Source organism: Pituophis catenifer, unplaced genomic scaffold (assembly GCF_029215685.1).
Source record: "Pituophis catenifer annectens isolate HBS135680 unplaced genomic scaffold, rPitCat1.0.hap2 SCAF_1, whole genome shotgun sequence".
Lineage (NCBI taxonomy): Eukaryota > Metazoa > Chordata > Lepidosauria > Squamata > Colubridae > Pituophis > Pituophis catenifer.
Window position 1 is genome coordinate 110968430 of NW_027256881.1, and position 27256 is coordinate 110995685.

A 27256-nucleotide genomic window follows, 5' to 3' on the forward strand; every position below is an offset into this window, starting at 1 on the left:
AAAGGAAGCTATTTAAGTTGGCAAACTGCAATACACTGCAAAGTGGTAAAATGCCATTGTTGCATGACCTATTCAAAATTTTTAGTTAGCAATGGCATTTGTAAATATCCGCAATTTTCTTGGGACTCTTACACATCTTCACACCATCAATAGTTTCTCAGAAGTACATGAAAATGAACTATGTAATACTAATACTGACAGGTTTGGCATGTTTTTCAGAACTATATGATGCACATACCACTAGAGATTAACTGAAAGAGACTCTTGTCAATAGAAATGTTTAGGCTAGTCCTACTTCTAACAACTATAGGGTTCAGAACAAGCTTAAGTATATGCCCGAACCTGCAGAACACTTATTATGAAGTGTTTACCAGATTGTGCATACTTGAATTATCATTGAATCTAAACTTTCACCCTAGATTTCTTCAACCTGGCTTGATTTAATGACCTCCAGTCAAGAAAAGAGAAGGCAGAAATCTATTGTCAATGCTGGCAAGCTGAGACCATGATGTTATTAATGTCTGAAAGTCTACATGGTTAGTGGTTGCTTCACCAAATAAGAATTCCCAAATACTATGTTAAAATATATAACTCAGTTTTTTTTAAAAAAAATAAAGATTAGACTCTATGAACAAAAAGAAGAAGCAGACAATGTCATTTTTATTAATTTCTCCCTCTTTGCAAAATTTTCTGTCCTTTTGAAAATCTGCTTCAGAAGCTTAGGGAATTTCCAGAGTGCTGTTGGAGATGGTGCCAGGGTGCTCCAGGGGATGATAAAGCTGGCATCTCCATCATCAAGAGTATTGTGGGACTTCCAGGGAAGAAATAGTGAAAGCTTTGTGAAAAGCAGAACTGACAACTGTGGCAGAATGAAGAGATGGAGAGTCATTCCTCTCCAAATAAAAAGAATGAGATCACCCACAAGTGCTCTGGACAGCTGCTCTTCATGAGGAGATTGCAAGATTTATTATACACAAGGCTAATGCAAAGGCTGGAATAGCAGCAATTGCCCAAGACTAAAGGCTTCAAGCCCCTACTTCAGGCCCAGCCTCGGCATTGCTACAGAGTGTTGCTATGTGGGGTGGCCTACATAGGTGACATTTCTCAATGGCAGAGGAAGCACCAGGGCTAAAGTCAAGGCCTAAGGTGGTGGCAGCTGATTGAATAGAATAGTTAGAATTCGTTATTGGCCAAGTGTGATTGGACACCCAAGGAATTTGTCTTTAGTGCATATGCTCTCAGTGTGCATAAAAAGACAAGATACATTTGTCAAGAATCATAAGGTACAACACTTAATGATAGTCATAGGGTACAAATAAGCAATCAGGAAACAATCAATATCAATATAAATTGTAAGGATACAAGCAACAAAGTTACAGTCATGCAGTCATAAGTGGGAGGAGATGGGTGATAGGAACAATGAGAAGACTAATAGTAATAGTAATGCAGCCTTAGTGAATAGTTTGACAGTGTTGAGGGAATTATTTGTTTAACAGAGTGATGGCGTTCGGGAAAAAACTGTTCTTGTATCTAGTTGCCTTGGTGTGCAGTGCTCTATAGTGTTGTTTTGAGGGTAGGAGTTGAAACAATTTATGTCCAGGATGCCAGGGGTCTGTAAATATTTTCACAGCTCTCTTTTTGACTCGTGCAGTATACAGGTCCTCAAAGGAAGGCAGGTTGGTAGTAATTGTTTTTTCTTCTCCAACTTTGGTACCTTCCTGCTGCATGACTTCAATTTTGGAAAATCTGAGAGTCCCAAACTGCCAATTTGTAGGACTTTCAGGTGAAAATATGTGATACCATTAGATGGGGGAAGACTTATGCCTTTCCAAATTCTTCTTAAGGATCAGCTTTCAATGGTTTTAAACTCTTAGCTATGTTTAGTCTTTCCTAGAGTTTGGGAAAACAAGCTATTCAGTTTATGCAAAGTTTGGACATTATAAACAACTGAAATTTGTTATGAAGAGATGTGAACATTTCCCATTGCTCCTTGAATACAAACTTCGGTGGGGTGTCCAAGGCTTCTTCACATAATACAAAATTCTAGTACTGTATACAAAAGTGTGGTATTATAATCAAGTGAAACTCTCAGGTGTGAGGAGACGATGTCAGATAGCTGATGCCGATAGCAGCGGTTTTCCAGCAATTCCAAAACTCCTCAGACATTGCACACTAAGAGAATGTAACATGACCTTTCTTAGTTTTCTCCTTGCCTCAGTTGTGGCAAAGGATACCATTCTGTCACCAGCCCTGACAGATTTCTTCCAGCAGAGGTCGGAGGTTATAAAGTCTTTTTGTTTTGTTTTCTTTTCCTACCAGCTTGGCAGCAGGACATCTGGCATTGCGCTCCTCTTCTACAGACACATATTATAAATTCACTTCCCAGACTCTGGGAAGACTCTGTTTAAAGTCAATGTCTTACAAAGAAGATTTAATCTTGGGGGGTGGGGGGAGGTTGGTTTAGTCATCTGCACCAGAGGTGGGTTTCAGCAGGTTCTGACTGGTTCTGGAGAACCGGTAGTGGAAATTTTGAGTAGTTCGGAGAACTGGTAAATACCATCTCTGACTGACCTGGCCCCCATCTATTCTCTGCCTTCCGAGTCCCAGCTGATCGGGAGGAAATGGGGATTTTGCAGTAACCTTCCCCTGGAGTGGGGTTGGAATGGAGATTTTACAGTATCCTTCTCCTGGAGTGGGGTTGGAATGGAGATTTTACAGTATCCTTCCCCTGCCACACCCACCAAGCCATGCCATGCCATGCCACGTCCACCAGACCACACCCACAGAACCGGTAGTAAAAAAATTTGAAACCCACCACTGATCTGCATTGACGGACAGAGACTTTCATGGTAGGGCAGGTGTGCTTTTGAGGGCCGGGGGCTCAAACGCTTTCTTTAGAAGGAAGCTTAGATTAGGTGGGACCCTTAGGTTAGAAAAAAAGTTGATAATAAAAGGAAAATAATTGAATTATATAAAGTCATGCATAGCATGGAGACTGCAGATAGGGAATTTTTCTCCCTCTCAAAACATCAGGACTGGTCATTAGGTCATTCAGTGAAGCTGATGGGCAGGAGGTTTGAATTGACCAAAAGGAATAACAGGCAATCCTCAACTTAAGGCCAGGATTGGGACCAGCATTTCTGCTACTAAGCAAGGAGGTTGTTGAGTGAGGCACACCCGATTTTATGGTCGTTAAGCAAATGTTGCCATTGTTAAGTGAATCACATGGTTGTTAAGCAAATCCGGCTTCCCCCATTGACTTTGCTTGTTGGAAGTCAGCCAGGAAGGTTGTAACTAATGATCACATGACCTCAGGACACTGCAACCACCATAAATACCGTATATGCCTGTTGTCAAGCATCTGAATTTTGATTACATGACTGTGGGGATGTTATAACAGTTGTAAATGTGAGGACCAGTTGCAAGCCACTTTTTTTAGTGCCTTTTTAACTCTGAACGGCCACTAAATGAATGGATGTAAGTCGAGGGTTACTGTATTTCTTCACCCAGCATATAACTAACTTGGGGAATTCATTACTGCAAAGATACGGGGATGGCTAAAGACTTGTTGATGCTGTGGTGGTTATGGTGTTGTGTTAGGACTGGGGAGATCCAGGTTCAAGACTGCTCTCAGCCGTGGAAGTTCATTGAACGACTTGGGGCCAGAGTTGCAAGAGAACATCAGGCAGGAAAAGATGTCTCCATCTCCTACTTAGGAGCACTCTAGAAGCAACTGAGTTGGCCACTGTAAGAAACAATATGCTGGATTAAAATGGACCTTGACCTGATCCAGCAGGCCAATTCTTATGTTCTTTCCTAGGCCAGTTTTAAAAGGAACTGGTTAGAAGAGCAGATGTTTGCCATTTAAAGGATTAAAAAGTCTAATGAAATTCTATTAGAAATATATCTGATATATCTTGGGTTAAATACACTTTATTCCAATACTTAATAAAAAGTACCAAATAAAATGTTACGTTGTTTTTAGTTATATTAATCGCATGGAATATCTCCCTTGCTTTTGGAATCATCCTATTAATAAAAGGCCATTTGGCTGCTTTCATGGAAAGTAAACAAAAAAAACTCCATGCAAATTGAATTCACTCCCACAGAAACAAAACATTTTCAGATTCAGCAAAAAAAAAAAAAAAAAAAAAAACCCCAAACTTGTTACAGAACAACTGCCATTCAGTTCACCAACAAAATAAAATAAAATAATTTCCCAGTTTCCTTTTTATACAGTATTTCAATAGGGAAGATTTTCAGCTCCTGAGCATAGACAGTGTGGTAAGGAAATGGAGCATGGGGTACCTTAGGGCAGTGGCCCCCAACCTTTTGGGCACCAGGGACTGGTTCCATGGAGAGAGGTTTTTCCACGGACTGGAGGGGGCATGGTTCTTGTGCTGTCTGCATCTCACGGATGGGACTTCGCTTGTTTGTGCAGCCCGGTTGCTAGCATGCCATGGCCCGGTGCCAATCCACAGACCGGAGGTTGGGGACCCCTGCCTTAGGGGACTGGAGTGGCCTTGAGAAGCCCGGCACCAGCCACACACCAGTGTGTCTCAATTCAAGGACTGAAAATCCTACTTGGATTTCAGCATGGAGGATTTTAATCTCACTTAACAACTGCTTTGCTCAACAACCGAGGTTCCAGTCCAATTGTGGTTGTAAATCAAGATATTGAGCTGAACAGCACATGAAGCATAACGTCTAAAAGATTATCCTGTTTTAAAACAGGTCTACAACAATTACCTATTTTATCATTCATGGCATCCCCTGCCAAATATTGATGGAATCAACTGTTCTGTCCTTTATTTTCCAGCTTTGCAACTATGGTGACTGGGTAAGTTGGCACCTTGATTCTTGTATGGGTATAAATTATGCACTGCACATCTTAAAATTACTGTAATTGTTTGTTATTGAAGTATAAAGCTAACTGCAGCGAAACCAACAAATGCAAAAGTGTCTGTGGCCAGCCTCCAGCCATTATTCCAAACAATTCCAGGAAACTGAAGGTTTCAAAAGTTAATTTTAAAATTCCAACCAAACCAAATACCAAAAAAAAAAAGGTTTAGTGAGTTATTTCAAAGAACTCTGATATATTCTGTCTGAAAACCGATTCTTGATCCATCATACAGTTCATTTTATTTTCCTAAACTGAGACAGGCTCCCCCCAACTTTCACTTACAATGTCATTTCAATACGGTACTTTACTTCAAGGTAAACATAGACGTACTGCTAAACATGTTCACTTAACAATGAGCTGCAGTCAATCATTGCTTACTGGTGGTAAATTTATTTATATAATGCTGAGGAATACAAACACATTTTTGTTTGCTTTGCCTTCTGGCTTTTCTTTTTTAGATATACACCTACTACTTTAATGTCTACAAATCTGAGCTGTGATGCACCAGCCCAGGGGTGAAATCTACTTACCTTCCTTACCGGTTTGGAAATGCACATGCCACGTACGCGCACACCTTCTGCGCACGTGCACACCTTCTGCACATGCATACACCTTCTGCGCACGCACAAAACCTTCTGCGAATGCGCAGAAGGTAAAAAAAATACTTCCTGGTTAAAACCAGAAAATAATGACACCCAGACGGCGATCGCTACCGGATCGCCGAACCACAGGGAAAAATCGCTACTGGATTGGGTGATCTGGTCCGATCCGGGAGCATTTCACCCCTGCACCAGCCCCAAGAAATTATCAAAAGAAACAGAATACACATACATAAATGAAGGAAGGAAGGAAGGAAGGAAGGAAGGAAGGAAGGAAGGAAGGAAGGAAGGAAGGAAAAAAAGATGAAGAAACACAAGAAAAGAGAGAGGGAAATAATTTCTTCTCCTTTTATGGGAGCTGCACTGGCAGATAGTGGAAGCCATTTATTCTTAAATTTATAGATAAGTGAGCCATTCTGAAAGTACCATCAGTTCCTTCTCTCTCTTTTTTTAGGGCATTAAGACTGTCAATGTTGTCAGAATGTGGTCCCCAGATCTTAATAACTCAGTGTTGTTTTGCTCAGAGGAAGAAACTATGTGCAACTCTGCATTCCTCTTCTATCTGATCATTCTGGTACCTGGAGTGGAAGCACAGAAACCCGGCAATTAAGTCAGATCACAGCTACCTGTCCCAGTTTACAGGATGAGATCCTGGCAGAATAGAGTCAGCGAGGAATTGCTCCTCAGTTCTGTCTCTTTGAACAACCTCAGAGGAATAAATCTTTCTCCCTCGAGATAGTAACAATTGGGGGGATTGTGTTTTTTTTTTATTGAGCATTCCCCCATTTTTAAGCTTCATGGTTGCAAAAAATCTTATATAAAGCTAAATGTTGATGGTGTTTGGGTTCACTCAATGGACTAGTTCAAGATTCTGTAAGTCTAATTCACGGCTTTAAAATCTTCACTTGGAGGAATTAGTAGAATGGGCACAACGTACAATACACTAGAAGCACTCAACATGTTCTCAGCCATTTAAAAATACAGAATACATGACGTAGCACTTGCTTGTTCCCCCCATTTCCTTCTAAAGTGTATTTACCTCCATTCCCCCATCTCAGGAAGCCCAAAGGACCGTGGTTCAATTTTGCCCCCCCCCACTTCACAGCAATTAATCTTGCCAGCACAAATGCAAAATCCGCTTTGAAAACTCTGCATATTTTTAGCCGAAGCTTTTTGCTTCTTCCCCTTTCAGAGGGGGTAAAAAAAAAAAAAAACCCGGCAGAAGTGAAGGATAATTATTTGACACCTAAATGCAACTGCAGAATGAAAAGAAGAAAAAAAAAAACCCATAAACACATTCATCCATACTGGTCTCTGGAACAATTACACTTTCAAAAGCCAGAAGACATTTATCACAGGGGGAAAAAAAAATACTTTGGGAAGCGAGGTTAGCTCTCAGTGAATTTGTAAGGAGTTTTTTTTCCCCCCCTCTCTTGTTACCTTGGTAACAGCTACCTTGGCACCTCTGTTGATAAGCTGCACCACATTATCCACTTGCCCTTTGTACGCAGCTATGAGAAGGCGTTCTGAAAGGACGGCGACCACATCCTGCTGGCTCATGAATTAGGGAAGAATGGCTTTGGGAACAAGCTTCTTCGATCCAAAAAAACAAAAGATTCACATCAGTCCAACTGCCGGACAGAGAGGGACCCCAGCATGGGAGAAGGTTGGTCTGTTGCTAAGCCATCTTCTGCCTCTGTGGATTGGAGCAGCTGGAAAGGAGAAACAAAATACACAGTCAGGCACATCTTGTAAACAAAAGAGAGCAGTAGCAATTCCTTCCACCCCCCCCCACCCCCCACCCCAAAAAAATTCTGAAAAGGAGAAAGGAGTGGCAAAGTAACTTGCGAAGATTACAAAGCTAGGAACCGAACACAGCCAAATGTATGGGGAGGAGAGATATTTTTGATCCACCCATCAGCAAGTCACACATTTAGTAAGAATTACAGTCATTGGAGTACACTCAGAGTAGTACATTCTAATCTCTGGGTGTATAAAGCACAGACCTGGCACTTTTTGGTAACCAAGCTCTATTTTGTAGACCCTTCAGGATGTCCATTTGCAAGCCTGAACACCTCTTCACAGCCTTTCTTGTTACAAGAGAGCAGCGCCGAATCTCCTCCTGAGACGCTCGCTTTCACAAAATACTACCTCCAGTGTGGATGTGTATCCACCAGTCACCCGTGTCCAAATTTCCTTTGGCTATAATTTTGTGAGTTTTAAGCATATCATAAATCCAACACAGACCGTGCTCTTGAACAACTCAGCCTACTGTGTGTCTCCTAACTGTCAGACTTCATCCTTCAAGGAGCAGAGCCTTGTTTTCTTGCAGATGTTTCAATACCTAATCCTAACTAGGTAACATCATCAGTACTAGTCCTGATGATGTTACCTAGCTTGCGGTAATGAAACATCTAAAAGAAAACAAGCAAGCTGAGAGCACCAAGGACCCCTCATTTCAACCCTGAACTACAAATATTCTCCTTTGCCTTCTCCCACCTATTTGTATATGTGAAAAGCACATTCTTAACTCAGATCAAAAATTGTCCTTTCCGATTAACAAAAATGCCAACTTCTTTGGTGGAACATTTCATGTCCAGATTGCTTACACACCAAATTAAAATGAGAGAACAGTCTGTACCACTTCAGAGTAAATAGATCACATGTTTATATTCCTCTTCTTAAACCAAAAGAGGGAAGAAAGTGCATTTTGCTAGCAATAACTAGCCAAAAAAAAAAAAACGAAAAGGTAAGGAAGAACATTTTCTCCTGATATCACACAGCTCTTAAAACTTTCTGGGATTACTTTACTTTTATAGTGGGAACATTAAAATAATAGTCACAAAATAGGCTTTGTCACAGGTGAATAAGTTTCTTACAAGCTTGCCATATTTTGTGTGTTTGCCATCTTGAATTATTTACAAAAATAATAAAGGCAGAATATAAGTAAAATAAATAAATAAAAATAAGTGAAGTCCATAATCTTGACCCAAATCAAGCATTCTTCCAGGAAATGTCCAGGAAATTCATCAAGAAATAAAGAGAAAATTTAAATTTGTTTATCCTGCAAAATTGTAAGGATACTATTTTGTCTGACTTTCCCTTTCTTAAGCTGACTATCGTGTTTTCCCCAAAATAAGACCCTGTCTTATATTTTTTTGAATCCCCGAAATAAGTGCTTGGCCTTATTTTTGGGGATGTCTTATTAATTTGGAGCACATGGAGCAAGATGGGGCTCCTCTTGCCGTCTTACCTGATTTCAGCTCTGTCTCCCTAACCAGAGGGAATGGCAGGGACCGGCTGCGCATGCACTTAAATATTTTCAGGGAGGGGTTATTGTAGCGCTTGTGTTCTAAAGCCCGATTGGGCTTATTATCAGGGATGTCTTATTTTAGGGGAAAAGGTAGTTTTCTTGAAGTAAAAATGCTGGGTTGTTTTTTTTTTTTTTCATTTTATTGTTGGCAGCTTATGTCTGTTTGTGTCTGCAAATTTTCTGCTAGTGATATTTGGGGGTTTGAACTAGGAAAAGTCCCATACTACTTATTAACACATTGAAAAACTACGTTCACGCATCCAGAAGCCAGCCTCGCCATTCTAAATCTTGCTGTTACCATAGTGTGTCTTTACCACACATACAGAACAGCTTCTTGTTGCATTGCTGCTTATACAACCTGCGACATATCAAGGGCCATGATTGGTAACTTTCTCAAATGAATTTCCTGTCTTGATCAACTTGATCCAGTACATCAAAGCTTCTGGTTTCTATTTCCCATTACAGCTTTAACTGGTGAACTTAAAACAAAAACTTTGTGATTATTGGTCAACAAAAGGGCAGCAATGAAAGGATTTTTTTTTTTTTTGTATCTCTTGGCTGCCATCTACTTGCTGTCTGAAACTGTGTGCCAAGGAAAACCAAAATGCAGCCAGCAGATAAATTTACAGGAGTTGGCAAAAAGGGACTGGTATGAGAGCTATTCAATACCAATAGGTACATGAAAAAAAAAAAGAAATGAGGACTTAAGACTTGCTAAACACAGAAACCCACCATGCAGCATATGCACAAGATCAAGCCTTTTCAATTATATACTATATGCCAGAAATGGAATAATTAATTTCAGGGTTTCACAATCATTTTCAAAAGGGAAACAAAATGAAAAAGTGGCTGCAGAAGTCAGGATTCAAAATGCCTTCACATCAGTGATGAAATCTGAACCGGTTTACTACCGGTTCGCTGGCTACGCATGCGGCTGAAGAGGTTGTAGAAAAAAATGCTTTTAAAAATAAAAAAAAAGCCTCTGATGATCACACGGCTCAGCTGGGCATGGGGGGGGCAGGGATTTTTGCTACCTGTTCTCCAAACCACCCACTGCCATCGCTACTGGATCGGGCGATCCGGTCCGAACCAGGAGCATTTCACCCCTACTTCACATATTTACATTCCATTCACATGCCATTATTTCTCCTTGCCTGTTTACTCAATCTCTTACAAATGTACACATATTTACTTATTCATTTTTTCATTTAAAAGGCTCACTATATATAACCTAACTCTGGGCAGCATTTATGATCGAAACATAAAAGGAATAATAAAAACCAGCATCCCCAAAACTCAACACCTGGTATCCTAAAAAGGCACTCCCCAATAAGTAAACTTCAGAATCCCTGGATTCCACCTCACCCCGGGGGAAAAAACCAGCTTTTTAACCCTTTCTGGGATAGAAGAGTGGCGGCCTGCCAGATCTCAGGAGGGGAGGATGTTCCACAAGGCAGGGCCCGCCACTGAGAAGACGTGCTTCTAGGTGCTCCTAGTTGATATTTAGGAGAAGGGACCTGGAGTGTGTCCACCCTATCCAACCAAATGGAGTGAACCGATACTCCAGGGGTGAAATCTACTTACCTTACCCGTTTACTCGCGCACATGCCATGCGTCACGTGCATGTGCAGAAGGTAAAAAACACTACTTCCTGGTTAAAACCAGGAAGTAATGACACCCAGATGGGTGGGCAGAGCTTTGCTCCGCCATTGCTACCAGATCGCCCAACCACGATCGCTACCAGACTGGGCGATCCGGTCCGATCCTGGAGCATTTCACCCCTGCGATACCCCTTGGAAGAGGTAGTCCCACAAAGAAGCTGGTTCCATCTCATACAGGACTTTGAATTGCACCTGGAAAAGAGCTGGAAACCAGCAGAGCTCATGCAGCAATACATATATGTTTGGGTGTAATATGGGAAACCATGGGGTGCCAGAACTGAGTGCACCACTACATTCTGGATGGTCTTCAAGGATATCCTCATGTAGAACTCACCGAGGTAATGCAGCCAGGAAGTAATCAAGGGATAAGCAACTGCGAGAAAGGCCACTGGTCCAGGAATAGGCACAATTGGTATACAAGATGGATCTATGCAAAAATCCCCTAGCCATATCTGCCACCTGCTCCCCAAATGGGCATCATGAATCCAGAAAGATCCCCAAATTGTATACCAGATCTGCTGGGATGTTCTATCCTCTTGAGAGTCAAAGATGACACCTCTCTGAATCAGGGAAGGGGATGAGAAACAGGACATCTCAATAAACCACATTTCATATGGATATTAGCTGAGACTTCTTCAGTACTAAAATTCTTATTAATTAAATTTATCCATCCGGTTCGAGAGGGATGGAAACAGAAAACCACTCTCTCTTTCCTTACTTTCTCTTCCAGTTTATATACAGATACTCCTCAACTTAAAATTATTTGTTTAGTGACTATTCACAGTTACAAGGCACTGAATCAAGTGATTTATGACTGGCCTTCACACTTATGACCATTGCGGCATTCTCATGGTCATGTGATCAAAATTGGGGCATTTGGCAACCAGCATGTATTTAGGATGGTTGCAGCCTCCTCACTTCATGTCACCACCATTTGCAACCTTCCCAGTCAGCTTCCGACAATCAAAGTCGATGAAGGAAAGCCAGATCTGCTTAACAACACTGGAATTCATTTAATAACTGCAGTGATTTGCTTAACAACCGTGGCAAAAAAAAAAAAAAGCTTGCAAAATCACTTAACAACCGCCTTGCTTAGCAACAGAAATGTTGGTCCCAACTGGGATCGTAAGTCAAGGACTACCTGTAACATGAGAAGAGGCCTGTTGTCAGCCCTCAGCCCTTAGTGTAGATGACACTAAGTTGGCAGGAATAGCCAACACCCCAGAAGACAAGCTCAGGATCCAAAAAGATCTTGACAGAATTGAACAATGGATCCTATCCAACAAAATGAACTTTAATATGGAGCAAAGCAAAGTTTTACACTGGGCAGGAAAACCCAAAGGTACAAACACAGATTAGACGAAATGTGGCTCAAAATCAGTAACTGTTTTTGAGGGACCTTGGAGTCCTAGTGGATGATCACTTAAACCATGAGTCAACAGTTGTAGCAGCAGCCAAAAAAAAGTTAATACAATCCTTGGTTGTATAAATAGAGGCATAGAATCAAAATCACGTGAAGTATTAGTACCGCTTTATAAAAGCCTTAGTAAGGCCACATCTGGAATACTGTATCCAGTTTTGGTCACCACATTACAAAAAAGATGTTGAGACTTTGGAAAAAGTGCAAAGAAGAGCAACTAAGATGATTAAAGGCCTAGAGACTAAAAAATATGAAGAATGGTTGCAGGATTTGGGTATGGTCAGCCTAGAGAAAAGAAGAATTAGGGGGGGATATCGTAGCAGTATTCCAGTATTTGAGAGGCTGCCAAAAAGAGGAAGGACTGAATTTATTTTCAAAAGCACCAGAGGGCAGGACAAGAAACAATGGATGGAAACTAATCAAGGAGGGAAGCAACCTGGAATTAAGGGGAAACTTCCTAACAGTGATGACAATAAACCAGTGGAACAGCTTGCCTTCAGAAGTTGTGAGTGCTTCATCACTGGAGGTTTTTAAGAAGAGACTGGACAGTCACTTGTCTGAAATGGTATAGATAACCCAGATGAGGAACTGACATCACAGGAAGAACATATTTTGTTGAGCTATGACATGATAACAGGATCTTGCAAGTCTGATTGTATTTTATCTCCCCTCCCTCTTAAATCCCAGTGAATCACAGAAGTGCCTGCCTGGGTCTCTTCCGAATATTATCTTCTTTCCCAAGACTTAAGGAGTGTTTTAGCCCTCTTTTCTTGCATAATAGTTCTTGCCTGATTTCCCTGACTCTCTGCACCTGAAGGACCTCCAGGTGCTTTATCTCACACAGGTCACCAATTACCCCGCTATTCCAGTTTAAAGGAAAGGAAGGAAAAAAATTTGTCGCCCAACAAGCTTAGCAGAGAAGACAGCATTTTAAGACAACAATCACCCTTCCTTCCAAAGAGTTGCTTATGGGAACATTGTTGTAGCATTTAGCCAACCTTGCCTGATCTCAAAATAGCAAGCAGGGTTGGATCTGGTAAATACTTGAATGAGCTCCACCTGTAAATCCCAAGATTGTGGGCTAGATTGGGAAGCTGGCAAACCATCTCAAAAAATCTGCGGGGTCCTCGGTGCTTTCTGAGCTTTGTTTGTCTTCTTTCAGCATCTCAGAAAAAGCCAGTGATAAACCACTCTCACACTGTTGCCAAGGGAACTATGCAGATGTGTCCATCAACCACGAAGGAGTATATATTCCATTCCAAAGAGGTTTTATGTGTAACTGACAAAACAGATGAGAATTTCAGACTCCTAGCAATGAGGCAAAGCTGAAATCCACTTCTAAATAACGAATTTCAAGAACGGTCCTGGATGACTCATTCGCTGCTGCTCACAGCTGAAGAGTAAAAAAAACGATATCTCAAAACAAACAACGTTAGCCTGCTTCAGAGATAAATCAGCAACTGACAGTTTTTGGTACTTTTGAATAATGGCTGTATACCATGGATCACATTTTATGTAACTGTATTCTTTGGGCTTTTGGGCAGAAAAGCTTTTCATTTTCTCCTGTCTTCTGTGCATAAACCAGCTGGAGATGAAATAAGGAAATGTTTGGATTTCAACTCCTTTTACCAGTTAAATAGGGGACCCCACCCCACGATCCGTGGACCAGCACCAGGCCACGGCATGCCAGAAACCGGGCCGCGCAAACAAGCAAAGCCCCATCCGCAGGATGCAGGCAGCACATGAAACAGTGCCTCCACCGGTCCCCAGAAAAACTTCTCTCCATGGAATCGGTCCCTGGTGCCCAAAAGGTTGGGGGCTACTCAGTGGTGGAATTCAATTTTTTTTACTACCGGTTCTGTGGGCATGGCTTGGTGGGCGTGGTGTGGCTTGGTGGGCATGGCAGGGGAAGGATAATGCAAAATCTCCATTCCCACCCCACTTCAGGGGAAGGATATTGCAAAATCTGCATTCCCAACTCACTCCTGGGGAAAGGATATTGCAAAATTTGCATTCCACTCCACTCTGGGGCCAGCCAGAGGTGGTATTTGCCAGTTCTCCAAACTACTCAAAATTTCCGCTACCGGTTCTCCAGAACCTGTCAGAACCTGCTGAATAGCACCCCTGGGGCTACTGATTTACTGGTAGGTCATAGTGATGGTCAGGTGTCTGGACTGGACAGGTATTAATTTGGACACCAACTGATGGATTTCCGTTTCTTTTCCCTTTTCACCCTGGCCTAGGAAGTAAACCTCAATTGGCTTGCTGGTCTTTTAAGAACTGGTTAAAAAAGATAAGTTCTTCCTGCTGTCATTGGGACTAAAAGGGGAAACTCTTCTCTTGTCAAGCAGAGCTGTTACCGGCTTCTCCAATTAAAAGCAAAACTATGGCAAGCATTCCATTGCTCCTTTGTTGAACCTGTTTTTAAAAAGCAAACAGACCAGAGTCCAATATGAGGCGGCTCTCGAAGGCAGAGACTGGGAAGTGGAGTCTCAAAGGAGCCCCCATCAACCAACTTGATCAGAAGGATCTGGACAGAACAGACTGAAGGGCAGCAAGCAAACTAGATTGCCTTGCTTGTGCCAGCAGAGGGGGGAAAAAATACTATGTTTGATGCAGAGCGAGAAAGCTCAGGTGGAGGCTGCCTTCCCATAGGATAGGGATGAGTTGAGGGCACCAACATCATCTGTTCTTGCCCTTCCAAAACAGGTGCTGGCCTGTTCTTTCACACTAGGGCAAGCAGGAAGTATACAATCAGTCTTTTCTGTACTCATTAGGCTACAACCACTCAGGAGTTGGTAAAAGCACGATGGAAGTTCATGGCAAATGTTCAGATAGCTCTTATTTAGCACCTTCACCTGGGACCAGCAATCATTAAGCAAAGCAGTCCCTAAGTGAGACCGTGAATGTGCTTATGATCTTATTTCAGCTTTCCTTTGCTTTACGGACCTGTGAAGATCATAAATGTGACGATTAGTCGCAAAGTTACTTTTTCATCGCCATCATAACTGCAGATGGTCACTGTACAAGACAGTCACTAAAAAAGGACTGCCTGTAATGAAATACAACATCTATGATGATCAACAGAGTTAAATGAGTTAGAACTATATGAATGAATGAATGAATGAATGAATGAATGAATGAATGAATGAATGAATGAATGAAACAAACATTTTCTCCAAAGGTCTGTGATAGCATCTCCCAATAAAAGTATATTCACATATAAACCTAAAATACAATGCACCTAACCATGATTTAGTGACTAAGCCTCAGCTGCCTGACTTTACACAACATACACTAAGTTTGCAAATATAAGCTACGTTTTGCAAACCACAATGGTTGGGCGCATACCACACACTGTGCCACAATTCTCAAGCATCCTCATTTATCTGGCTCAACCTGGCTGAAATTTCCCAGTCATTCAATGCTGGTTAAGAATTATTACTGCACACTAGACCAACAATGCACTATAGACAGCAACTTTCCCTCTGACAATAATAAATCTTCAAGAATATGATCTTAATTCATCTGCTTTTATCATATGCAAGCATCAATCTTTCTGGAATAAAATAATCAGTGCTGGCAAGAAAATTAATATATTTTAGAATTACCAGTATTTGTTGCTTAATTTTTCAATGTCAAGGATTTCATTTTTATTTTATTTTTTTTACAAAAGAACATTATGTTTCTCCAGTTAGATGGGCTATGCAGCTTCATCTAGCCAATGTAGTAATTAAATGGTGTACCTTTGAAAGCAGATACACTGGTGTGCCCAAATTATTTACTCCATCTCCAAAACAGATTTTAAATTAATCACACTTCCCAAATCAATTCCTGAAACATTTCTGGAAAAAAAAAGTTTGTTATTATAAAGAAAACAAAGTGACATTTACAACTAAGCAGGTATATACAAAAGTATGAAGGCTATTGCTTAACGCATTGTAAGCCGCCCTGAGTCTCCGGAGAAGGGCGGCATATAAATAGAACCAATAAATAAATAATAAATAAATAAATAAATAAATAAATAAATAAATAAACCAAGTGTGTCGAATGGGGTCCATTGCAGCTCTGGACAGCTAGCAAATGCTGCCCCATAAGTTCGTAAACTTTTAACATTATTATGTGATTTTTAGCAATAGTTACTATATTATATATTTTACATGCAGCCCAAATTTTACAAAACATTTCATGAGAAGCAACATTGATTATTCCCTTGACAGTGGTATGACTTTCAGATGAGATGAGTTTGTAAGATTTTGTGTAACGTTAGTTACACATACCCAGTGCCGTGTAACGGGGTAAGTTCGCGTTACTTGTCCCAGCTTCTGCCAACCTAGCAGTTCTAAAGCATGTAAAAAATGCAAGTAGAAAAATAGGGACCACCTTTGGTGGGAAGTTAATAGCGTTCCGTGCCCCTTTGGCATTTAGTCATGCCGGCCACATGACCACGGAGACATCTTCGGACAGCGCTGTCTCTTCGGCTTTGAAACGCAGATGAGCGCCGCCCCCTAGATTCGGGAGTGACTAGCACATATGTGCGAGGGGAACCTTTACCTTTATCTAATAAAGAAGATGGTTGGTTTGCATTTGCAGAGGGTCCTGGGGGAAATGGGTTATCTGGATTCTTTTCGCTCAGGTTTCAGACTGGGATATTGTATAGGGATATGTACAGTACAGGGATATGGCATTGATGGCATTGATAGATAACCTTTAGTGGGACTAGAATGGGACAATGCATCCATCCTGCCTTCCTTGATCTTTCAGTGGCTTTCAATGCAGTCAATCATGGTATCCTTCTGGACCATCTTTCTCAAGGTCAATACTGTTTGTCAAATGTTTAAAAAAGTGACCGCATTGTGATGTCCCATTTCTGCACAATTAAACTAGACTTGGCAGTTGGAAAAGCATTCCAGCAGAAGGTGATGGCAATCCACTTCCAAAAACAGTTGCCAAGGTACTTGTAGGGATGTGTTTATGAACTCACCAAGTTAGAACAATGAATTTTACTTGAATAAAGACATCTGACGGCCTACATTTTGGGTGAGCTTTGACACATTTCTCAAAACGTGCTACTGTTCATTTTGGAAATGTGGGATGGAGACTACTTCTTTCATGAAACAAATCTGCTAGTTAACAAGCTCTCTCCACAGCTCTTTATATTTGGAAATATCTTTCCATTTTTCTCTTTTTGTATGGGTCTGTGCTTCGTTGGGGTGCCTTTTGCCTTAGACATGAGGAAAATAATGGAGCAAGTGAGGGTACCAGTCAGCCATTGCCCTTGGATTTCTCCCCAGGCTGCTTAGCATAAGAAAGAGAGAAACAAGGGGGGGGAAAGATCAACACAACATCAGAAGATCCTTGTGTTTGTTAGCTCAGAAAGTTCACATTTCTGCCTTTACTACAGAGACCTGTAATTCCTGCTTTTACAGATAATAACATGAACCAGCAGATGCCTACTAAGCTTTCCGGAGCTGATATCCAATATAAAGCCATCTTCAGTTCAACAAAAGGCTTGGGCATTTTGTTGCATAATTTCCATTGCAAAGAAGTGGGATTAATATTAAATGTACTTGTCTGTTTTAGCAACAGTTATGTAAGTGAAATTGACCAACAATTGTTGCTGAAAGTAAATACAGTAGAGATTTTTTTGATTTTGGGACCTCTTATGAAAGGGAGGGTATGAGATATTTTAACATGCAGAATATTAAAATTAGACCTGTATCATGCTATCAACCTAAGAAATAACATTTTTAACTGCAAGCCAACAAACTACAACTAAGTGGAATTAATTTTGATTCAATCAATCAAACATCCAATTAAAATGGTTACTTCGCATCTAGAAGATAGAAGAAATCAAGTAGTCTAGTCACATTCTTTCTGTTCTATAATGAAGATTACACACTTCAAAAATAAACATTCAATAAACTAATTGCTTCATATGTGAAACAGAAATATTCTCCACTGTATTTAGATAAACTTACTGTCAAGTAATTGTAGGAAAATTGCCAGCTAAAAGGATTATATAAATGATAATGTCAGGAACCCTGGTTTTGTAACACTCATATTACAATAATATTATTTTTTTATTTATTGTTAATTTATTGGTTCGATTTATATGCCGCCTTTTTCCGGAGACTCAGGGCATCTTACAATGCGTTAGCAATAGCCTTCATACTTTTGTATATACCTGCTTAGTAGGGCTTTCAGGGCCCCCCACCAAGCGGTGTTCTTTTTTATACAAAGTCAGCTTATTGCCCCCACAAACCGGGTCCTCATTTTACCTACCTCGAAAGGATGGAAGGCTGAGTCAACCTTGAGCCTGGTGAGATTTGAACTTGCAATAATTGCAGGCAGCTGGTGTTACTTAACAGTGCTTTAATCTGCTGCATCACCAAGGCTCTAATTCTGTAATATTATTACACAATCTATGAGTTGAATCCTTAAATTCTACACAAAAACTCAGAAACGATCCAATTCATATAATGTTAATGTGATTGTATGACAATATTATCCATGTTTTGCTTACAGGGAGAGCCAAGCTAGAAATAAATGCCTTCCATTTTTACATGAAATTCTAATGTATACGAGACTTGCATACAGATATTCCTTGACTTACAACAGTTTGCTTAGTGACAATGGCACTGAAAAATGTGAGTTATGACCATTTTCATACTTACAACCATTGCAGCATTTCCATGATCGCATGATACAAATTCGGATGTTTGGCAAATAAGTCATATTTTTGTTGATCGCAGTGTCCCAGGATCCTATGATCCAGTGGTGGATTGCTCCCGGTTCGGTCTGGTTCTATAGAACCGGTAGTAAAACCGATGGGAGGCTCCGCCCATCCGCCCTGACATCATCATGGGTGATCTGCGCATGTGCAGAAGGGACGTTGGTCTTACCGTGATACGTTCCTTCTCGTAGTGTAAAATGGGAGGTGCCAGTCTGGGTATTCCCTTGCTCTAGCTCTATGTCCTGAGCTGAAAATTCTGAAGATCCGCCTCCCTGGTGACGTCTCTTCAGTTTTTGCCAGCGAAGCCAAAGCGAATGGTACGCAGTCCAGGTAAATGACATTCAGTCTGAAAGATAAAAAACAACAAGCTCCACCAGGGGAGCCGGCCCAGGCAGCCACAGATAGGGTGGGGCTGGCACCTCCCATTTTACACTACGAGAAGGAACGTATCACGGTAAGACCAACGTCCCTTCTCCATAGTGTAGAAATGGGAGGTGCCAGTCTGGGATATACCAAAGACTGACCAGCCCTAAGGGAGGGAGCTGTCCTGGGCCGACGACCCCGGATCTTCAAGAACCCGCTGCAGTACTCGTCTCCCAAAGGCCGCTTCCGCCGAAGCGAAGGAGTCAAGTCTATAGTGACGGATGAAGGGAGTGGGAGAAGTCCACGTGGCCGCCCTACAAATGTCTTCCACTGATGCCTGCGTAGACCAAGCCGCCGTCGTGGCAGCGCTGCGGGTAGAGTGGGCAGTAATCCCCTGAGGTACAGGTAGAGCCTGGAGCTCATAAGCAGAAGAAATGCACGTCCTAAGCCAGCGTCCCACCGTGGAAGAGGTCACCCTGTGGCCAAGAGTCGACGGCTGAAACGAGACAAAGAGTGCCTCCGTCTTTCGGAAAGAAGAGGTTCTAAAAATGTAAATGCGGAGGGCCCTCCTCACATCCAGGGTGTGCCAGGTCTGCTCCAAGGCGTGCCTAGGCCGAGGGCAGAAGTCAGGCAGGACCAACTCCTGAGCTCGGTGGAACAAGGAGTTGACCTTAGGAAGAAAGGCAGGGTCCAGCCGCAGAACCACCCTGTTGGGATGAAAAATGCACAGGTCTTTCCGCACCGATAAAGCCGCCAACTCAGAGATCCGTCGGGCCGACGTGACGGCCACAAGGAAAGCTACCTTACACGATAGGAGACGGAGACTAGTCTCCCGTAAAGGTTCGAAAGGTGCCTTTGTTAAGGCCTGGAGAACCTTAGCGAGGTCCCAAGTGGGGTAACGGTGAAGAGGAGGCGGCTTTAAATTAGCCGCCCCCCGCAGAAAAATCTTCACCCTCGGATGGTTGGCGAGGGAGCCCCACTTCCTAAAAGTCAAGACAGTGCCTAACGCAGCCACCTGTCGTCGTAGTGTGTTAGTGGAAAGTCCCATGTCCAACCCGTCCTGAAGGAACTCCAGCACCTCCACCACCGATGCCGAAGTCGGGCTCAACTGTCTGGAGGCACACCACCCAGCAAACCTGTTCCACGTTGCCTCATAAATTCTTGTGGTGGAGGGTCGCCTGGCCGCCTGCATAGTCCTGATGACCCTGGTCGGAAAGTTCTCCCGCCTCAAGAGGCCCCGCTCAACCTCCAAGCGGCTAACTGCAGTCTCTGTGGGTCCGGATGCAGAACCGGGCCCTGGCTGAGCGTGACTCTGTCCGGGGGGATCCGCCAGGGATGGGCGACCGACAGGTCGACCAGGTCGGCGAACCAAGGCCGTCTGGGCCAATGAGGGGCCACTAACACCAGTTCCGCCCCCTCCAGCAGCAACTTCCGAATGACGGCTGGGATAAGGGGTAGGGGAGGGAAAGCGTAAAGGAGGCCCTTGGGCCACGGGGTCCGCAGAGCGTCCACCCCCGCCGCTCCCGGGGCAGGAAAACGGGAGAAGAAAAGAGGAAGTTGAGTGTTCGCTGGGGAGGCGAAGAGGTCCACTACCGGGCGACTGAACCGGTCGACTACCTCCGCAAACAAGTTGGGATGGAGCCTCCACTCCGAGGGGTCCATCATGGCTCGGCTCAGCCAGTCGGCTTCTATGTTGTCCGTCCCTGCGATGTAGTCCGCTGTCAGAGACAAAAGGTGAGTCTCTGCCCAAAGACAAAGGGTCTCCGCCTCTCGCATCAGAGGCCCGGAACGAGTCCCCCCTTGTCTGTTGATATGGGCTTTCGTCGTCGTATTGTCTGTGAGAAGGAGCACATGCTGCCCCCTCACCTGCGGAAGAAAGGTCTGAAGAGACAGACGGGCCGCTCGGAGCTCCAACCAATTGATCTGATGGGATAGTTCTTGGTGGGACCAGCGGCCCTGGGCCACCTGAGACCCGCAATGGCCCCCCCAGCCCATCAGGCTGGCATCCGATGTTACTATTACCCTGTGGGGATCCCTGAAGAAGCACCCCTTCTGGATGGCCCCTGACGTCCACCAGGTCAGGGATCGTAGGACCTGCGGGGGAACCTGAACTCTGGCCTTGGACGAGCTCGTTCCTGCCTTCTGAAAGGGGAGCAAGAACCACTGTAGTGGTCTCGCATGGAACCTGGCCCAGGGAACTATGTTCATACAGGATATCATCTTTCCCAACAATTGGGATAGCTGGGCTATCTGAGCTGTCCGGGACTCCCGAAGAGACTGGATCAGCGCCCTGATACTGTCCTGTCTGTCCGGGGACAGGAAGACCTGCCCCGCTAGTGTGTCTATCAGGGCCCCCAGATGAACTAACCTTGTAGAAGGTATGAGATGACACTTCGCCAGATTCACCGAAAACCCGTGGTCCCTCAATACCTGAATTGTCGTGGTCAAGTCCTGTTCCACTCGCCGCTGGGAAGACCCTTGAATGAGCAGATCGTCGAGGTAACATTGAATTCTGATAGGAAGAGACCTGAGATATGCCGCCAAAACAGAGAGAATCTTGGTAAACGTCCGGGGGGCGGAAGCCAGCCCGAACGGCAGGGCAAGATATTGGTAGTGACGGCCTGAATAGCAAAACCTCAGGTATAGACGATGCTCCGGTCGAATTGGTATGTGGAGGTAGGCTTCGGTCAAATCTATGGAGGCTAGGAAGTCTCCCTCCCTGATTCCGGCTAAAATGGAATGCAGGGAGTGCATTTTGAACCTCTTGTAGACGATAAACTTGTTGAGGTCTTTCAAATTTAGAATTGCCCTCCACCCTCCCGAGGCCTTTGGGATGACAAAGAGGATGGAATAGAACCCGCGCCCCCACTGTCCCAGTGGAACCGGCTGAATGGCCCAGATATCCAGTAAATGCTGGATAGCCGATTCCATGAGTACCCGCCTGAATGGGTCTCCAGAAACGGGGCAGTGGAGGAAACGCCTCGGAGGGGGTGAAAGGAATTCGAGGGAGAGCCCTGCTCTTACTGTCTCCCTCACCCAATTGTCTGTAGTTAGGTCGTCCCAGCGGTCTGCAAACAGGCCGAGCCTGCCCCCAAGAGGGTCCAGCGACGGATAGTCACTTAGATCTCCTGGCCCCTCTGCCACCGGAGCCCCTGAAGGGCTTGTTGGATGACTGTTGTCGACCCCGGGAAAAGGCTGACCTATCTGCCTGATAACTAGATCTGGAGAAATGAAACGGCCGTTGCTGACGGGGGAAGCTTGGCCCGGCTCCCCCCTGGCGGAAGGAGGGCCGCCTATAGTAAGGGGATGAACGGAAGTCCGTTCGTCTACTCTGGGATGGGAGGACCTTCCTCTTATCCCTGGTCTCGATGAGTAGGGGATCTAAGGCCTGCCCAAAAAGAAACCCCCCTTCAAAGGGAGCGGAAGCCAACTTCCACTTGTTCTTCCCGTCCATTCGCCAATGACGTAGCCAGAGCATACGCCTAGCAGTGACTGATGAAGCCATGGCCCTGGCAGAGAACCTGGCAGCAGCCAAGGTAGCATCCGCCGTGTATTCGGCTGCAGCCAAAATCTTAGAAAGGTCTTGGTGGGCCCGAACATCATCTGGTGCCAGATGGTCTTGAAGCTGGCGGAGCCATCTGACCGACACTCTGGTGAGAAAAGATGCCGCCGAAGAAGCTCGTACAGCCCAGGCATCCGCCTGGTGCGCGCGACGAAGTGCCGTCTCCTCTCGCCTATCTTCAGCCTTTAGAGCATCCTCTGCATCAGGTGGTAAAACAGAAGAAGACGTGAGAGCCGCCACCGGAGCATCCACCTTAGGAACTTCCAACAAGGCAAGCATGTCCGCATCCACCGTAAACAACTGATTGTCCAGCCCTGATGCCCTGGATGGGATAGAGGGGGCCGCCCACTGTCTACGGATCATGTCCAGAAACATTCCCGGAATAGGAATAGTATCTGCCTCCACTGCCTGCTCTGTAAAAAGATAATCATCCTGTTCTCCCGTACCCGAGGTACCAGAGAGTGCTGGGTCAGGGCCCAATCGAGCCGTGGCCCTGGCCTTTGTCAGAAGTGGTTTCAAAAGAGCGGGGTTAAATAAGCCCTTGAAGGCGGGCCTAGGTGGCTGCATCTGATCCCCATCCGAAATCTCTCCTTCCTCCAGACAGTCTTCTGCAGAGTCAACTAACTCAGAAGGAGAAGGGGAAACTTGGCAATGATAATCCTCAGAAGGGGCAACGAAGCCCTGGGGCTCCACCTCAGGTCTAAGGGCATACATTTGGGCAAACATCTGTGACTGAAGTTGCATCCCCTCTGCTATGCCCTGCCTAATTGCCTGCTCCACCCAGGACTTCATGGAATTCTGCACATCTGTCTCCCCCCCTTCATCCTGACGAAGGCCAGCCGCAGTGGGGGTATAGGTGGCCTCAGGACGTTTGTTGGTCCCAGAAGGCCCTGGACGCTGATGGAGCTCGACCTGCATCTCTGGAGACCATGCCCTGGACGGCCCAGCCAAAGTGGGAGAATGGACAGTCTGAGGGACAGAATCCTCCCCAGTCTGAACTGATGTCTGAAGTACAGGCGCAGAGGCTTGAGAGGTGTCAGCAGCCATATTAATGGCAGCAGCCCTTGCAAATTCTCTGTCCAAGGCACGTTGTCTAACTTGAGCTGTCCTTTCCTCAGCCTTGGAACGCCCGGGGCGAGATCTAGCCTTGGCCCTAATTTTATTTGCTGCAGCAATGCTGGCAGTTCGAGGCCTAGAAGCCCTGCCCTTGCCAGGTGGAGGAGACCAGGAGCCCTCAGCAGAGAAGGATGATTGCCTGTCAGCATCCTCCATGATATAAAGTCAGTTGGCAACACAGAGAAAACCAAAATCCAAAGACTCTGCAAATAAATAACAAAAGAAAAGAAAGAAAAACTAGGAAATCCAGGGAAAATTAACTATTTTTCTCTGGCTCAAAGCTCAGGAGCTAAAACTTGCAACCATGAGCTGTGCTGAGCTGAAAAAAACTGAAGAGACGTCACCAGGGAGGCGGATCTTCAGAATTTTCAGCTCAGGACATAGAGCTAGAGCAAGGGAATACCCAGACTGGCACCTCCCATTTCTACACTATGGAGAAGCGCAAGCGCGCGCGAGCAAAGCAAGTACATGGGCTCCCATTGCGAACCAATAGTAAAGGTAAGTAGAACCCACCCCTAATGTGATCCCTTTTTGCAACCTTCTAACAAGCAAAGTCAATGGGGAATCCAGATTCACTTAACAACCACTTGACTAACTTAACAAATGCAATGATTCACTTCACAACTTCTGGCAAGAAAAGTTGTAAAATGGGGGAAAAAAATCACAAAAAATGTTTCACTTAGGAACATAAATTTTGGGCTCAATTGTGATCATAACTCGAGGACTACCTGTAATTACATATTTAGACATAGCTGCAATTGCAAATTAGAATTACTTACGTTTATGATAAAGAAAGAAAAAGTGAAGTCCAAAGTTATTTTATTTTCAAAAAAAGGCATGCTAATCCATGATACTTGGCAAGAAGGACTTCATCGTTAAATTATTTTTGAAGATTTTAAAGTGTGTTCAAGTAAGCTTTTTCCATCAAAGCATAAGAAGACTGAGTAGTTCTTTAATCCTAGTATCTGGTTTTTTCTCACATGCACACTGAAGGTTCAAGTTCTTATTATATATTAGAAATGCTTATTTCTAATAAAATAAGCATTTATTAGAAAGAAAAGAGGTTTCAAAAAAGGAGCAAAGTAGATAAGAAGTTCAGGTTTCAAGGACTGTCTGATATAAAAATAGATCGCAGTACTGCAATAATCCACGGTCTGAAAAGCTAAGGTCTTTTTTAAATGGAAAGAAAATATATGGAGACTTAGGATCGGCAGTCTGTTTGACTATGATAATCACTGAGTGATTTAGGTTAATTCTCAGTCTAGCTTATTTCACAGAGTTGCTATTTTGGGGAGAATATTAAGGGAGAGTTTTTTTGTGTATACAACATTGATCTCGTAGACGGAAGTCAATATAAATTGAATGAATGAATATATTTCTTTTAATAGTGCTGCTCAGGCATGAAACCCAGCTACCATTAATGGTAATAAACTGTATAAAAACTAACATAATTAAATACAAATAAGCACAAGATATCAATTGTTTATCTTGTTTTTGAGATGCAGAAAAGGGAGGCAAAGAGAAATTCAAAGAAAACAAGTGAGTGAATATTTGAAAAAAAAAAGCCATTTGTCAGGATGTCCCAAAGCAATGGTGGGTTCCTCCCGGTTCGGCCCGGTTCAGCCGAGCCAGTAGCAGTGACAATATGACGTCACCGAAACCGATTCTCTTTGTTCAGGACCTGGGCCCTTCCACCCGTGCGTTATTCCTACCTTTTATTTCTTCTTTTTTAGCCCAGCTGATAGGTGCGGCAGAGTGGATTGCTGCACCTCAGCTGGGCAGATTCGTAACGTGCTTGCGTGGAGCGCAAGTTTGGTGTGCATGCGAGTGAAGTGAGCAATCAGCAATCAGAAGAGGCGATCGCACGCGAAGCACATGCACGAAGAGAACCAGTAGTAAAGCCAGTTAGAACCCACCACTGTCCCAAAGGTGCTTTTTCAAGAGGCAAAGGTGCTTTTTCAGCTTCTTCTGAAGAAGCGTCTTGGATGAGAAGTGAACCGTCTTCAAAGAAGAACCAGAAAGTCCAGTTGCCTCTTGAAAAAAGCACCTTTGGGACAACCACGGCCTGGATGACTGAGAATCTCCATAGACATTTGTCAGAATATTGGATAAAACATTTGTCATAGTGAAATGAGGCCTTGCCTCAAATGCAACTTCAGCTTTAAAGGTAGACTGGGAAGAACAAATTGATATACAAATCTTATTATATATGTAAATAAGCAGCCTTGAGAATTCTAGAGCTTTAGCAAGATTAAAAAATCATTGAGTCTTAGATTCTTAAAAAATCCTACATTCCTCATCATTGCACTCTCTTTGGCCTATGGATTTTCAAGACTCCTTAAGGGGCACTTTTTCCAAAGACTGAGCTCCAGCCTTCAGACAATACATTGATTGGAATGTGCCAAGAATCAATTGCAAGTCATAATTTGATTTCAGTGGTATGAGTAACAATCCACTATGGTATAATGATTCATCACGTAAATGGATAAGCATGAAAATGTGTCATGACACTTGACACAAGCATTAAGCCACATTGTTTTCATGAGTGTGCTATCATCAGTTTTCTTTTGCCACACCCTAGACTCCTATGTTGAGTTTAGCCATTGCCTTTCACCGTCATCTTCCTCAATGTATTGACAAGATATGTTATTTGGGACACTGAGAAATTTAAATGGTGACCTATTCATTTTTGTTCAATTGAAATGAATTTTCACAGGATTTCACCCACAATCAGTGATCAAGCTTGACCAAACTTCACAGATCTAACCTACTTTTTCAGGTCTTCTTAAAACTGGCATTTTAAGAATAAGAATGACACTGGAAAATTGAGGATAATTTATTTAAAGAAGAATGAACTTTTCTCTTATAGCATCACAACCTTTATCTACTCATTGATTTTATGAATCATCATCTCATTCTTTAATGTCAGAACATTTCTAGGGTATGTTATCCAAAGTACATTGAAAACAACCATAAAATCAGTATGCAAATCAAGCTATTACAAACAGAAAAGTCCATCTTGCACAAATAATTATGTGGATTTCATATCAAGGCTGGAATTATAGTTATCTAAGAGGAATTGTGGTTTAGAATTACAGAGTCTGGAATTTTCCAAAAAGTTTATTCTTCATTCTCCACTATTAATTATGTGTTGTTTTTTTTTAAATTTTTTTTGAAAATTTCTGCCTTTAATACCCACCAAACATGCATAGACAAAAGACAGTCCTGTCTCTAAGAGTTGGAGGCCGTTCCAGGCGTCATGGGGGCAACACTGCCTGCCCCCCCATCTCAGACGGAGGAAAACCGGGGCAGTTCATTGCCTAGAATGACCTTGCGCTCCACACCGTCCTTGGTGATGGCAGCCAGGCGGATCACACCCCCACTCGAGCCATTATTAATTATGATCAAAAACAATATTTTGTCTACAAACCTTATCCTCACTAAAGAGAGATCCATTTCATTCAGAACTATCATTGCTGCTGATTGTGTTCAACCTGCAAGACTTTTGCCATAATCAAACTGCAATTAAAATAACTTCTGTACTTTTGAATACTCTGTTGTACTATTATGCTGACAAGATATA

General features: G+C 43.3%; 1 protein-coding gene across 1 annotated transcript in view; it reads right to left on the reverse strand.

Moving 5' to 3' along the window:
* ANKRD6 (ankyrin repeat domain 6) overlaps positions 1 to 7205 on the reverse strand; it is a 45359-nt gene extending 38154 nt beyond the window's left edge. The window contains exon 1 of the mRNA XM_070953991.1: positions 6943 to 7205. Coding sequence (XP_070810092.1) covers positions 6943 to 7062 — 120 coding nt within the window. The 5' untranslated portion in view covers positions 7063 to 7205. The remainder of the gene's footprint in view (positions 1 to 6942) is intronic.
* Positions 7206 to 27256: the final 20051 nt, after the last annotated feature.